The sequence below is a fragment of the Aplysia californica genome, unplaced genomic scaffold, assembly GCF_000002075.1.
Source record: "Aplysia californica isolate F4 #8 unplaced genomic scaffold, AplCal3.0 scaffold00071, whole genome shotgun sequence".
NCBI lineage: Eukaryota > Metazoa > Mollusca > Gastropoda > Aplysiida > Aplysiidae > Aplysia > Aplysia californica.
In genome coordinates, this window is record NW_004797341.1 from 594,485 (window position 1) to 609,936 (window position 15,452).

At 39.3% G+C, this 15,452-nt stretch overlaps 1 protein-coding gene across 2 annotated transcripts in view; it reads left to right on the plus strand.

Annotated features, from left to right (window-relative positions):
* LOC101854557 (Golgi SNAP receptor complex member 1) overlaps window positions 1-8,606 on the plus strand; it is a 21,589-nt gene extending 12,983 nt beyond the window's left edge. The window contains exons 3-8 of one of the 2 annotated variants that reach the window (XM_005093858.3): window positions 2,616-2,703; window positions 3,522-3,721; window positions 4,452-4,523; window positions 5,415-5,444; window positions 6,010-6,092; window positions 7,323-7,447. In XM_005093858.3, the coding sequence (XP_005093915.1) occupies window positions 2,616-2,703; window positions 3,522-3,721; window positions 4,452-4,523; window positions 5,415-5,444; window positions 6,010-6,092; window positions 7,323-7,447 (598 nt within the window). Of the gene's footprint in view, window positions 1-2,615; window positions 2,704-3,521; window positions 3,722-4,451; window positions 4,524-5,414; window positions 5,445-6,009; window positions 6,093-7,322 lie in introns of both variants that reach the window. The other variant, XM_005093857.3, reaches the window with a different exon arrangement.
* Window positions 8,607-15,452: the final 6,846 nt, after the last annotated feature.

Below are 15,452 nucleotides of genomic sequence, written 5' to 3' on the forward strand. Positions count from 1 at the left end.
TCTCTCTCTCTCTCTCTCTCTCTCTCTCTCTCTCTCTCTCTCTCTCTCTCTCTCAAAATTCAGTAAGCAGCTACCTCTGTCAAAGATCAACCAATGCCTGCATCCCAACGGGATTGCTGTTAAATGGAAACCACAGCATTTATGAATTTAACTGGTATGATGGCTTTTTAGCCATGTTGGACATATTTTTCCTTCCCTTTGTAGGTGTAAGGGGGTAATATCATCTGCAAATCTTCTCCACATGTAGACACAGGAAGTTGAGATAATTGTGGGAAAACATGGTCGTTTTTGCTTATGTCTGGTAATATGCTGAGAGGTTTTTGTAAGTCATTCTTTCTTTTCTCTTTTTCTTAGTGCACAAATTTTTTTTGCCTGTGTTCCTGAGAAGTGAAATAGCAATTGAAAGCACTGTAGCTATTATTGTAGGTGGGAATGTTGTTCAATGAATAATTATACACTGTTTTTCAACACAGTAAGTAATGCATTTTGCTGCGTATGTGAAACTCCCAACTCTGTGCACCTAACATTAGTAAACACGCATTGGCAGTTTTTTAAGGAAAAAAAGAATAATCTACAGTCGAACCTGCCTGAATGGAAACCTGTGTAAAACGGAAACTTGTCTTAACGAAATCTCCCCGCTCTCCCCTTGATATATTCCCCTTTAATTACTTATATTAAACGGAAACCTGTCCCAATGCGGAAACAGAAAAAAAAACCACTCCCTTCCAAGGGTCTTACCTCCTGTAAGACGGAAAATGTTTTACCCTTTCAGCCCTGATTTGAAACAAAACTTGCATGTTTGGTTCTGTCCGCTGACTCTATACTTGTAACTCTGCTGCCGGGCGAGGAAGGGGAGTAGGGGTGCAATTTGAGGGTAGATGTTACCCAACGCTACTCTAATAAAACAGGCGTTGATGTTACCCCATTCATGTGAGCCCTGAGCAATGAAGATGGTCAGTATGGTGTGGGTGTGAAATCTCACGAGTGCCAGTGAAAGTGCTCGAGTAGCACTCCAGCTAGGAAACTTTCATTGGTAGCCTGAGGCCAGAGGTGTGAAATTAGATTGACCAATGCCTGCATCCCTGATCATACAGCCAGCCGAGAAAAGAATTCCTGGAGTCGTTGTAGCATGGCAGTGAGGGGTGGCATTGGTTGACTGCTTATTACACCGATGGATGGGGCTAAGGGTGGAATCAAAGGAGATGTTCAAACGTTTCTGTTTTTCATAGGTCAAACAGTGGTCCTGTGAAATGCAAGCACTGGTGGTAATTGAATAAATAAGACTGACGCATGTCATTATCAGAGAGAGGATAGTGGTTGTGAGGTGTGAAGTTTTAACCACTTGTGATTGCTTGCCGAACGGACAAGCAACCCTTGATCCCACCAGCTGGGCCTTTGTACCAAACCCTCCCCCCCCCCCCCCCTCCCCTCCATTTCCCCACTAAATTCCCCGACGGAAAAGACGGAATTTTTTTCTGGCTCCTTTGCTATTCCGTCTTACACAGGTTCGACTGTATTAATTATTTACACTTTATTGTAATTGATTTTTGAGCTCTGTGATTTTAGTTTTTACTCCCTAATGTCGAAGAAACCTTAACAAGTGAAGAGAAAAACATGTCATTAAGCTGTTGTGAATGATAAGTTGTTGGGGTTTTTTTCCTTCAGCTTTTCTGTATATTATATTAAAGAAACTGCTTGGAAAATGGCTAACTGTACTACAGAATTTATTTTACAGTGCATGTTTTTCACTGTTACTATTTGTATTGAGTAGGTCTCCTGTCTTTTATTTGTGGAGCTTGCTTACATAATGACAGTTACCTCTCAGGTTTTAACCCTATACTATGGAAATCAGATATTTCAAATTATAGGCTGATTTTTCTAACAATTTATGAGTATGAAATCATAAAAGACTTGAAGAAACTAATCAAATCTACAAATTTGACCCCTGTGTTGATTTTCAATGGATATCTCCCTTCACTGATTGGGAGAAGTAACTCATGTTGTCAGCACGTTTCAGTTTTTAAAGTGTATTTTCAATTTTTTGGTAGCGATTTGTAGATGGCTTGGAATGACCTTTGTGACGAAGTTCTTGGTCTCCGAATGAAATGTGACATGATGGCAATACAGTTTGTGAACTCCCAGCTGTTGTTGGGTTACCGTCCAACGTAAAGTCTGTCTGAGACTTTTTTTTTCTTTCTGGGTTGGTTTTGGTTTTTGGGGTTTTTGTCCTTCTATTTCGTTGATTTAGTCTTGATTGTCATCTTTCATTTTCCTCCATTGTAGTAAGCTAATCTATTTCACTATATTTGTTGATGTTCGTTTTGTGAGAAGCAGCTTTTATTTGTGACACTTTTGTCTGTACCCTGCTCCTCTTTCAACCTGTAGTAAAACTTATTTCGAAGTAACTGTTTCTTCTTCACTCTCCCAGCATTCTTTTTTTCTTGTAAGCAATGTCTGAAGTGAAATGGGAATGTATCCAACTTTGTTCATTCTTTGACCGTCAGAGTTGAACCAACTGTATTTTTTGTTCTTTAGATCTCAGCGTTTCTCTTTCCAAATAATGAGTGACTGAATAAAAATGCGAAAATCATTCCATCTCTCTCTGTCTTCTCCAGCAATGACACAGCTCCCCTGCTCAACAAGGCAAGCAGCGAGCACATGTTTGACACGATGGCCATGGAAATCTCTCAGCTCCTAGCCAAGGTATACATATGTATGTTTGTGTTGTTTATGTATGCTCAAGTTGATGTATCATGTGTATGTGTGAGTGTGGGTGTTTTTGTATGCTCAAGTAGATGTATCATGTGTGGGTGTGTTAATGTGTTTACAAAAACTCCTTGTTTCTTGTGTATGTGTTATACAAAAGTTTGTGTATCGTGTATGTGCGTGTATTGTGTAAGTGTCATAACATACACAACTACATGTACCTTGTGTTAGTGTGCGTGTTTGTATGCACAAATTTCTGATGGGAGTATGGTTGTATTTTCATGTTGATTATTGTACATTTGTCACAAGATCACCTATTCTATACTCTTCCTGTGATCAGATCAACTTTTTAAAAAGGCACTTGGGATGATTTATAATAATTCAAAACTGTCGTTTTATTTCTTTAGAGAAAGGGGTTCATTCTGGAGTTTGGTATCTTCAGTCAGAAAATTTTAATTTGTCTTTAATTTTTTCACATTATTTTGATGTCTTTTCATCAGGCTTTATTATTTTTTTAAACTGAAAACAAGCATGTAGTGGGTGATTGTCAGGTGCTCTGGTATGGTTTGCTTCTTCTTTCCTATAGAATATCTGTCATCCTGATCTCTCCTCCTTTTTTGTGTATGTTACTCTCTTGTAACACCTCTAATCTTCAGCACTTATATGACCTTATTGTGTTGCAAGTGCCGTAAAACTTTTACTAAAACTAAGCAAGCAAGTAGCTTTCTTTTTCTTCTGTTCTTCTCACAGTTGGTAGGCTTTTTTTTTTTTTTTTGGTAACATGATATTTAGCAACTTTCTTGTTTCGTGGCTAGCTCACAGAGGTAAATGACCGCATGGTGGAGTACACCCAGACGATATCGGTGTCGTCGCCCAGCGCGACACTGATGCACACCTTGCAGCGGCACCGCGACATCCTACAGGACTACTCGCACGAGTTCCAGAAGACGTCGGCCAACATCAGCCAGATGAGGGAGAGGGAGGACCTGCTGGGATCTGTGCGAAGAGACATCTCGTAAGGACTCCAGCTATTGTCCCATCATTTGGGGGGGGGGGGGTGAAAACCTTGCTGCAACACGATCTCATCTCATTTAGATGTATTCAGTGATGCCAACCCTCACGATTTTGGCGTGAGACTCACAAAAACACGACCAGTCTCACACCTCAACAATTTTCTGTGTAATCTCACAAATTTTCATGGTTGGGTTAAATACAATCTTATTTGGAATAAAAATCACTAGGACACGGATTGTAATAATCACAAAGACTCAATCATTGCAAACCGCTTCCGTTTCCGCCGAAGTTTTGATCTGCCATTTAGGCCTAATATAAATAAATACCTTGCTGCATCACGATCTCATCTCATCTAGATGTAGATGTATTACCTTCTGGAGGGGGGGGGGGGGTAAATACCTCGCTACGACATGATTTCATCTCATTGGAATTGAACTTTATTGGGAGATGGGTTTCTTGTTATAGTCGATTTTCGGAAGAGTTAAATGATGCTTGGAGGTTAGTATTAATAACATGGAATGAAATAAATCGTGCATAATGAATACCCTTTTCCCTATTGTCATAGTGTACAATAGGAAACACGCATATATAACGAACAAATGTTTGGGTCCCGAACTTTTTCTTATTTATGCACATGCATAGCTAAATTCATACACACCAAAATGATTTCTGTGTCCTGCTGATTGTAATGAGCAGTTTTCAGTGACTTTTTTGCATATCTCATCCAATAGAGCATACAAGAATTCTTCAGGGCTGAATCGCAGATCTGATTTGTACTTGAAGGAAAATGAACACATACGCAAGTAAGTTTTGAGGGGAAAAAATTCTGCCCCTTGATTTGTGTAAAATTGTCATATTTATAAGGAGTCGGCATTTGCTATTTTTGTCACCTGTACAAATGACCACTTCCCTCTTCCCCCTCGTGGGTTTTTTTTTCGGGTGGGGGGGGGGTGTTGATGGTTCTGTTTTAGCTCTGTATGCATAAAGAATGAGCTTCATAAATGGATGCCTAAAAAGAATAGTGGGGATCAAGTGGTACGATCGAGTCACAAATGCTAAACTGTTGGAAAGAACAAGCCAAAGGCCTGTTAAGGAAGACATACAAGTGAAGAAATGGAATTGGATTGGACACACCCTTAGGAGACCCTCGACAAGCAGCATCAGAAATTCTTTTTCATTTGTGTAGTAAAATGTTTTAACAAGCTGTACTGTCGATTTACATGGGCAGTGAACTCTCATTCTATTGATCCGCTTGGAATAATGGAAATAAGCATGCTGTGCGTGGGGGGGGAGGGGAGGGGGGGGCTTTCATCCACTGTTGCTATGAAGTTAAGGTGTGGGTAGTTGGCGGGTGCTCTTGCGTGCTCTGCTCCTTCTTTCCTATCAAACATCTATTGTCCTTATCTCTCCTCCTTTTTTTGTGTGTGTTTGATACTGTCTTGTAACTCCTTTGCTAATCTTCAGCATGTATGACCTAATTGTGTTTGCAAGTGCTGTCAAATGCTTACTAAAACGAAACAATGAAAATTTAAAATTAAGACACTGTGTCTGTGGAAGGTTTTAAGAATAAAGGAGGTACTGTAGATTAATTCTTATTTAGTTTTTTGTTCATCTTGTACTCTATTTTTGTAATGGTCAAACAATGAATTTATTTTGTTTTTTATGTGTGTGTGTTTTTTTGTTGTTTTTTTCAGTTCTGAGAGATTAGTGGATGAACAGATAAGGTAAGTTTTATTGAAGCAAATCATAATTTCTGCAGATATCTGTTTCTATCTTAAAATGGTATAGAATGGTTTTTATATTCACTTTATCTCAGGTCTGCTTAATTTTCGGGTGATTTTTACTGATTTGGTGTACATATATATAGTTTGTATGTCCTTTTTGTTGCACCCTAGTTTTATCCCTTATCAGAGGCTGGGAAACGATTCCTTTGTCATCATTCATACTGTTAAAACCAACGGACATGCACATTCAAATTAACACGAAAACCGTTTACTTGGCTGTTATATTTTCTCAAAGTTAGAGAGCTCTATCCCTGTCATTTTTTGCATGGGGAGCCACTGCGATAAAACATTGTGGTTGGACATTGAGAGGTTTCGCTTCAAATAGGGAATCCTGGTGTGCGAGTAGAGGGGGACAAAGTCTTAGCATGAGGAATCTCTTTGCACAGTACAAAAATGTGTTGAATATTTTAAGACTGCTTTTGCAGGATTGGGGGGGGGGGGGGTGGATCAGAAAAAATATAATAGGTGTTCATCTTTAAAATGTTCTTTTCTCTTTACTCCTCAGCATTGCCATAGCAACCAAGGAAAATCTTCAGTCACAAAGCCGGTTCTTGACCTCCATCACACAGAAAGTGAATACACTTGCCAGTATCCTTTTTCTTCAACTTTGGTATTGAGCCGCAGATAGTTTCTTGCCCTCTAAATCTCGTACATTTTGCTGATAAAACGCACCTGATCTTGGGTATTATATCAAATTTATCACAGCTGGGGGGGGGGGGCTCATGGTCTAGAGGTACAGTGTTCGCCTCTCGTTCTATGGGCCCCGAGTTCGAAACCTGGTCGGGACGGGAAAATTTCGGCTCCAAAATTTTCTCCTTTTACCTCCTTTCCTGCTCTCAAACCATGTTCTATCATCTGCTTTTGTTTCCACTTTCTTTGCCCTCTCCTCTGGGCTCCTGACTCTTTCAGCTGCCCTTCTACTGCTACTCTTTGGCTCCTTCTTACTGTTGTCTTTCAGCCACACCCTAAATCAAAGGGGTGCAAGATCTAACACCTGTCCTTCTCAGATATGGATAAAAAAAGTCACACTTTAGAAGATCCCTTGGTGGTCCTAAAATCGATAAGAGTAGGCTTCGGCCCCACCTGGGCAAAATTAAAAATTTCCTACCACCTGAAAATGTTTAATGGGTCCTGCAACCTCATATGACCTTGTGCAGTTGTAAATGCCATAAAACACTTACAAAAAAAAAAAAAGAGACAACACCAATGAAGGTAAATATCCCACATGTGTACATCTGAGCACAGCTGTTAATGTATGTTACCCACCATTTGAGGGGTTGCACCTCCCTCTGGTATGCAATGGGCGAACTGAGGACAGTTTGTGTAGTCTTTTTCCAGGGCATGACATTGTACCTGAACCGGGATTTGAACCCATTACTTCGGCATTGTGGGTCCCACAGCCTAACCACTAAGCTACTGATGTCGCGTAAATAGTTGAGAGAAACTTTGAAAGTTGGACCATTTAATTTAGAAAATAGGCCCTTTTTTGTAAAAATGTATTACTTAATAGGACGAGGCTACGGTCAACTTCTCCCAAGATCCCTCGTGTTCTGGAGGTACAATGTTCACCTCTCATTCAATAGGTTAGAAACCTGACGGCGACGGAAAATTTACTTCGCTAAAATAGTCTCCTATCACCCCCTTTCCCTGCCCTCTAATCTCCAGTTTTCCTCTCCGTATGCAGTTGCGAGCGTCGTAAAACATTTACCAAAACAAAAAACAAGATCTAGTAGTGTAGGAGGAAACATTGAAAGAGGAGCAAAAGCTGTTGGTTTGTTTTGTTTGTTGTTTGGTTTTTCCCTTGACGGTTGTGCCCAGACCGTTTCCCCGTGATCAACAGTCTGGTACAGAGGATCAACCTGCGAAAACGTCGTGACTCCATCATCCTTGCGCTGGTCATCGCAGTCTGCATCATCCTTCTCATCCTCTACGCCTTCCACTGACCGGGACTGGGCTCACCACCACCCCTCCCCCACCCTTGTCCACATGCTGACCTCATCACATTTTGTCCTCTATGTCATGGGTTACATACGTGACATGTACATTCAGTAAAACTTCTGTTGTACTGTGCCCTCCCTGAGGACCAGCAGACCAGAGACCATAAGGCTTACTCGCCAAGCAGTTTTGGTTCCCTCTGTCGGGATAGAATATCATGTGTCCGAAGGTTGTTGAAGCCATGGTATGGTATTCAAGGGAAACTCTCCTGGGATCAGGGACTTTTGAAAATGTGTTGCTGATGAGTGTGTGTGCTTTATTCAGAAGTACATACTTCCTGAGGTTTACTGTATATATGTGCCGTGTCGTTATGGTCATAGCACAATAGCCCAAGTCATTTTTTTTTCTTTGCTGTTTTGAGAAAAACTTTAAAGGACTATGCCTAACCTAAGTCAACTTTATGCCATGTGCAAAGTTAAGAATGTCTCAGTGAAACTGGCAGTGTTCTATTTTGAGCTGTTTTCAGGGAAAAGTAAAGTTGGCACACAAAAGAAACATTACAAGGACACCCTGAAAGTGTTTCTACAGAGCTTCAACAGCAATCCCTTAACCTGGGAGAATCTAGCTCTTGACAGACCCAGTTGGTTGAGAGCAGCAATCACAGAGGGCTGTAAATTATTACATGAGGCTTCACAAATTAGAGATGCTGAAGCCTAGAGAGAACCCCCGCAAGCTGCCCCCATCCACAAGTGGAAATGAAGCTTTTAAATGCTGATAAATGTAGCAAATTCTTCTGTGTCAGAATTGACCTTATTGGCCACAGCAGAAGCCACAAATCGTCCCTAGTTTTTTTTATATGTCTTTTATATCTTCAAAAAATGTTCTCCTCTGCAATTATGCATTGGTCATCGTCAGACAGACATTGATTGATGAAGTATGACATGAAACAGAACCCTACTATTGGGAAAATAAAACAAATGACAAGCATTGTAACTGGAAGCCTGAAAAAAGAAATGACTTGTGTAATTCTGTTGTGACGATAACAATGTGTATGTCTGGCCACACTGTGCCACCTTCTTGTGATATTTCATGGCAGGGCTCGACCCCTGTGTTACATTGCCTTTCCTATAGAGCAGACCTCTATGCCATCACCAAAAAAAAAATAAACCTCCCTGCAGCTGCCTCCGGGTTAGTGGTGAAATGTCCGTCTCCTATTTCTCCACTTTTTCGTGACATCTCATTCTCTGTAGTCTGTGGAGCATCAGTGTGTGGTGTGCCCCAGCTCCTGTTGTTGAGTGTGTTCTGGTGTAAAAGACTTCTACATTATTGAGATAGTTTTGTATGGCACGCCTGAACTGAATGGAATGTTGTTTCTTGTCATTGCAATTGATGATTTAAAACACATTGGAGATCTACACAGGTGGGTTTGTTTTGTTGGGGTTTTATTTTAGATGAAAAAACAGTTTGTTTCATTTTGATTGATTTGGTAACAGAAGGTGAATGATTTGGGTAAATCTGAAAGAGTAATTTGTGGAACTCCTATCACTGTGGAAAGAAAGGTTAATAAAAGTCTGACTTTGATTTGCAGGGAAAGATAAAAACAAAGGATTTTGGAGTTAATCAGTTTTCTTTCAACAGTGATGATTTAATCCTGTCATTGCCTGCCAGAGGTTGGTTAAAGAGGTATAAACAATTTCCTTAATTTCTTCACGGGGATTCTTTATGTATGGGTTATTTTAGCTCTGTGCACCATGTAAAAGACTGATTATCTAGCTCTCGGATTGTTTGTGGTTCAGCTCCATAGCATAGCTGTTGGGGGGGGGGGGGCAGTACACTTTTGCACCACCATGTATCATATCATTGGTGTTTCTTTGCGCTTATTATGGTTGGATAAAATTTTGCATTTATTATTGGTGAAAGTTGTGTATATATTTTGTGGAGAAACTGTACTGGATCAGTGTCTAAGTAACTTTCCCTCATAATTTAATCTCTGTACAGTTACATGTACTCGCGGTTTGGAAAACGTTTGTTAATTGTAAAATGGGTGGTTTCAGCTTTGGTCATACAATCTCTTCTTGTGACGCTAGTCTGTAACAGTGCTTCCAATCTTCTGTATTTTTACGGAAATCCGTACTTTCTGCCAGTTCCGTACTTGTTCCTCCGTCATTATCAACTCCCTCCGTAAAAATCTGCGACAGTGTAGGACTACCGAAATTCCGTAGCAAAAGATCCGTACTCGCCTTCATATCAGCTTGTATAAGTTATGGATATTAACGGTAATTCTCTCGGCAATAGTTTATGTCATAGAAACCTGCCAGATTGCGCATTTCCTGCCATCGGCCATTATTCCGCTGTGCCCCATGCATTCATTGCGGGTTGGTCAGCAGTACATTTTTTACCTGCAGATTGATCAAAATCTGGTGAACTTTTTGTGCCACTTTCCTCCTTTCTGTCATTCCCTCATTCCGTCTGTCTATCTTCGGATTGTTGCCGCGGCTGGAAAATCTGTGTGTTGATCAAGTAAATTGACTTGTGATCTTAGGCAGAAAATTACTGTCAGAAAGAAAAAATTTTTTTCAAATTTATTGTCTAGATCTAGAGAAATTATCAGTGCAAAGATTTTGCGATAAGGGCCCCGATGAAAGAAATTTGTGCTAAAACTACTAAAATCAAGAATAATTCAAAGTGGTGTTCCAAGGTTGTGACATGCGACTTTCAGACGTGAAAATTTAGGAAAATTAGGGTATACGCCGGGTAACTGTAATGTGAAGGTACATCTGCTGTTCATTATTTCCAGGTTTGCCTTCTATCAATGGTGCAATGACAAATTAACTAAATTATAGTAGCAATGGAAGGGGAACCTGCTTTTAAACATTGCCAGCAATGGAAAGATATGTTGGTGAAGAAATCAAACAAGACAAAATCTTGGTGAAAGAATAGGTAGAATGGGCTGTTGGCAGTCTCTTAAAACGTCTCCCAAATGCCATTTTCAACCCTCTAAAAGTACTAAATTTCAATTTCTGAAACCCCCTGAACCCACTCGCTGTCCCTGGACCCTGCAAACCCCCGGCAGAATTTTCCTTACTTTTCAGCTTCAGCTGGTGGAAGCACTGCAGTAAAGGGTTGGAGTTATCTGTACATTCTCCCGAACAATAAGTGCATTTGGCTCCTCTCATGTTGAATTCGCTTGAGTTGATCTTCAGTTAACTTGCTTAAGTTTATCTTTTTCTCGGGTCCCAGCACATCTTCATCTTTGCAGATCCCAATGGTTAACGGTTAAGTCTAACTTCTGTTGTTTTCACTCCCCTGATAACATGGATTCGTCCGTAGTCAAGTGTACTTTCCTTTTTTACTACACATTTCGAATACCCAGGGAACGTCCAGTGGAGCTCAGTGTTGGTCCAGGTATCAGGGGCTTTCTGCGTCTAGTGGAAAATGATAATAAAGGTACAAAAAGTTTTTAGTAAACTAAAGCACGTCGAATGACAACAGCCTTTTTGGTTTATGGATATAGAAAGACGGGTAGACAAAATCAACATGTTGAAAGAAAAGAGTAGTCACACTAGTAATAGGAAAAAGGTTGCTCAAAACAGTACTCTATGTTATGATTATATTGTATTGATACGGTGGTTTTTCAACGAACTGTTGTTTAAACTACTAGTATTTCTGAGTGCATAATATCCTTGGCATTTGTCTTTTTCTTGTGGCTAGTTGGAGGGTGCCACTGGTGGACCCTCCTTCATATCTTTCCCTCTTTTGATTCTGTCTATCTTACTCTTTCCATGCACTAAATGGCCGTTATTCAAATTATGTTGATGTGCTTCTCTACTCAAATAACAAAGATTTTCTTTTATCATTAGATAAAACCAAGTAACCAAACTATCTCCAAGGTTGTCCCTTTCTTCAGTGCTGTCACTTCATCAGTGTTTGTGGCATAGACTTCCACCATACATTATCATTCATTATGATAATAGTTAAGTTATATGAGGCCAAATCGCCCAAAAACTTAGAATGGCTGGATTAACCACTTCTCTTGTCTCGTATGTACAGCCCTACTCTTTCCTGATACAGTCAGGTACGGATAACTCCCTTTTTGGATTTATAAATGTGTGTGACACATCCATAATTCAGATATATACTGATATAAGAACAAATCAAAGAGGTACCGTATGTCGGGGAATGGCAAATTGTTCAAGCTCAAGCTGTCCCATGATTTTGAGTTGTCCGTGTTTATGTTATCTGTGCCTGACATATGTGACATCTAGGATCATTGAAACATCGTTGTCCGTGGTTACTGCAGGCCTGGGGTAGCCCAGCAGTCCGCTACTAGTGTCAAGCTTGTCAGCTGTCCCGAATTCCCCGGGACAGTCACGGATTCGGCAGTCGAGAATTTAAGATGATGTTACTTAACACTACACCAAAACCAGTCCCACCTGATGTAATTTTGTTCGTTGGTACATAATGTGATGTTTTAACAGGGGATGTCCCTGATGGGGGTTTGCAAAAGCTGGCACGCCTTTAGTTTAGAATCTTGACTTTAAAAGGTCACATGATCGTTTTACAGTACAGAAATGTTTACTATCTAGGTTAGGGGGCAAATTGTCTTTGCTGAAGAATGAGTATGTGAGTGAAAACGTAACATATCATTGCGGTCACAAGAAAAATTAGTAACTTTGTTTGACCCTGCTATCTACAGGGTGAGTTGTGAACTTTGGGAGTTACTCATTCTTCTTGCTACAGCTACTAGATCTATAAACAGGGAGTTCAAAAGGAGAGAGGCGAAACAAGCCAGAAAAGGAGATTCTTACTGGGTTTTTGTAGTGTTTACGATCTGAATTTTCAGAGAGGTGGGTTGGATGGCATAGAGGTTTTCTAATGTTATACTTCTGTGTATCAATGCTACTTTTGTGACTTTGTGTTGTAAACAAAATGTTCTGGGTTTTGTACATACATGAAGGTCATTCCTTATTAATATTTATGCCCCATGGATGCTTTCAACAAGTAAAGTAAATGATTGTGTGCAAAAATGTTTGTTTCTGTGAGTGTAGTGGCTTGCTTGCAGGCTCATGTGTTCTTTAGAATTACTGTCGTTAGTGTTGGACTGAAGTGGATGCAAGGTTGTCACAGCGTGACTTAGGATTATAACTTTTCTTTGAACAAACATATTACATAATATAAATCTGCTTGTCCGAAGATGAAAAAAAAAATTGTTATTGTATGGTTGTACTTATTTGTTTTTAAGTTTTAATTAGGTTTGCAAGGGAGAGAGTTGTATGGGTTTGTTTGTTTGTTGTTTTTTTTTTGGGGGGGGGGGGGGTTACAGGCATCGATGCCTTTTCTTGGGAATGTAATGTAAGTTTTTGAGTTATAGAATTTAATTAATGTCTTGATGTACCCTAATATTTATATACTTGCGTGATGAATGAGTACTCCTGATATGGTATGGTTATCTTTGATTGATACTTTGTTTTGCTTGAACTTGTTATGTAATAAACTCTTCTTCTACTTGCTATATTATAGTAAACCAAAATCTGTGTTGGTGTTTTAGGGCTCTTTTGACAGGATGAGCCCCTTCTTGTTCCGTGTCGTCTTGTCTGATCTTATGATAAGATTTTTGTTTTTCAAAGCACAAAGTGACCTGTGATGTCACCAGTATACTTTTCATCTTTGACAAAGACCATGATACTCCAAAACGTGTTTCATTATTTTGTGGTGAATTAGGCCAACATAGGTCGTAGGTCAGTGGAAGGATTTAAACTTTAGAAACTGTTAGAATTCTGTCTTTGGTTTAGTTGAGTTCAGTTGTTTTTTTTGTATAGATCTTGTTGCTGTATGGTGTCATGATATGAAAAGATAAATTGCTACGCCCCTCACTGCTAAGATATCTGTTCTGATATTGTCAAGAATTTCAAACTCTTTCTACAACTTTTTACCAGTACCTCTGTTGTTGGCAGGCTTAGACTTGACACAATGACCAACATGTTTCATTTACAGTGAGAGGGTGAATTAATTGGTCTTTTTTTAAGTTTCACCGTTGCAGTGTCATAAAAAAATGTAGGGCTCCTCATATTCTGGAAGTGGTCTGTCGCCCCACATCTTTTTTTTTTTTTTTAGTTGTTTAGGTTTAGTACAAGTTTTATGGCACTTGCCTTGCAACACAATTGGGTCATATAAGTGCTGCCCATATCTTATGTAACAATTTAAAAATAGATAATGTCACTAAAGAAAGCGTGCATGTAGCTGTAGTCAATGTATAGGTTTCGATAATGAATTAATAGAACATGACAAGCTTGTGGGGGGGGGGGTCTCATGTCCTGAAAATGAACGAGTTACAAGTTTGAGATGAAATGTCTCATATCATTATTATTAGTTCTGATTATTATGTCATGTCAATATTTTCGTAATTCAGTTTATAATTTTATAACCAGATTGTTCTCAGAATCATTTGAGAAGCAGAGAAGAGTATACCTGGACAGACACTTTCTTTGCTGACCCCAGGTGGCCTCCTTCCTCTCGATAAAAGTTGAGAGGTTGTGTTGTTTGGGGTTTTCTTTTTTGTTTTGTTTTTAGGGGGGGGGGGGTTGTTTTTTTAATAGCATGGTCTTTGGAAGAGATCGAGCTCTGTACAGTGTATGCTGTTGCGGTTGCACATATTGTGTTGGGGAAAAAAACAACAAACAATGTTATCTTCGAGAGGGTTATGTTTTCAGAGGGATAAATATGCTGTTGTTGTGATATATGTGAATTGTGACACAACTGTTGGGAAATTTACTGGTTTCTGTGTACAGTTGTTATTTGAAATTACTTTACATGTTGCCGTTTTGTATTTTTGTGTACATGATACGTGATGCCGAAAGTAGAGAGCCAGATGGTAATGACTACCAAAGTCACCATAGTGCTGCGGACCAAATGTTTTTTTGTGTTTTTTTTGGAATGTACGATGGTTGTATTTTGTTATCATGATGTACTGAAAACTGCCTTACTTTCTTCAGTACTTTTTCTATATATATATAATGCAGAAATGAGATAAACTCTAAAGGCTCAATGCAGTCAGCACTTCATTTTCTGGATTTTAGTTTCATTCTTAGCAGAGCTTGTTGCTTTTTTTTTTTCCCCACTTAGGTTTATTCTTGATCTTTCCACCAGTACTTTTAATCTATTACTTGCGAGCGCCGTAAAACCTTATACTATACATACATACAATCTATTACTAATATAATTTGGCAATTCTCTTTTCAAAACGTTTGGCTTGTTCTGTAGGTGTGTTAGATATAGTCCTTTACTAGAAGGACATGTTGTTTGATTGTAGTACTAGTACATTGTATTAGTATTAGGGGTGGCTTCAACTTCCAGGTAGTGTCAAATTGTTACAATGTTAATGGTTTTTAAATAAGCTTCAGTGCTTGGTGCAGTAGTAGTTTTTTTTAGTAACTTGAGAAGCAGTGAAGCAGTCCAATGAAGTAAGGATAAATTGTAAACATGTTCTTACAATCTTAAACTTTATGTGTTTATCTTGGTGAATTTTCGTTGGTTCCCTGATTTCCCCCTGCCTACTGACATCTGTGGTATGTTGTTACATGTAGGCTATTCACCCTTCAAAGAAAAAATGAGATTCAAATCTGCAAATGGGAAGTTTATTTTAACTTTGTCCAGTGTCCCTTTTTTCTGCTGGGCTGCTGTTTCCCACTGACTCTGCCAAAGTTTCCCTGACAGATGGGTTCAAAATAGTCGCATCTTAGTTAAATAAGCAAAATTTTCTTGATGCATGCAACCATGGCAACATACCCAAAATCTTTTTTTCAACCTTTCTAACCCTGCAGTGCATTAGTCCTGGATTTGTTTGGGTTTTTTTCTTTGTGTCAGTGGGTATATATGCCACATGCCTGTATGTGGAATAGAATTAGAATTGCTCTCTCTTTTACCTTCAAGAGTACTCCATCTGTCTCCCTCAAATCTTTTCTAATGTGAGATGAAGAAAGGGTGCCTGTACTATATGCCCACTCATGAACTTCT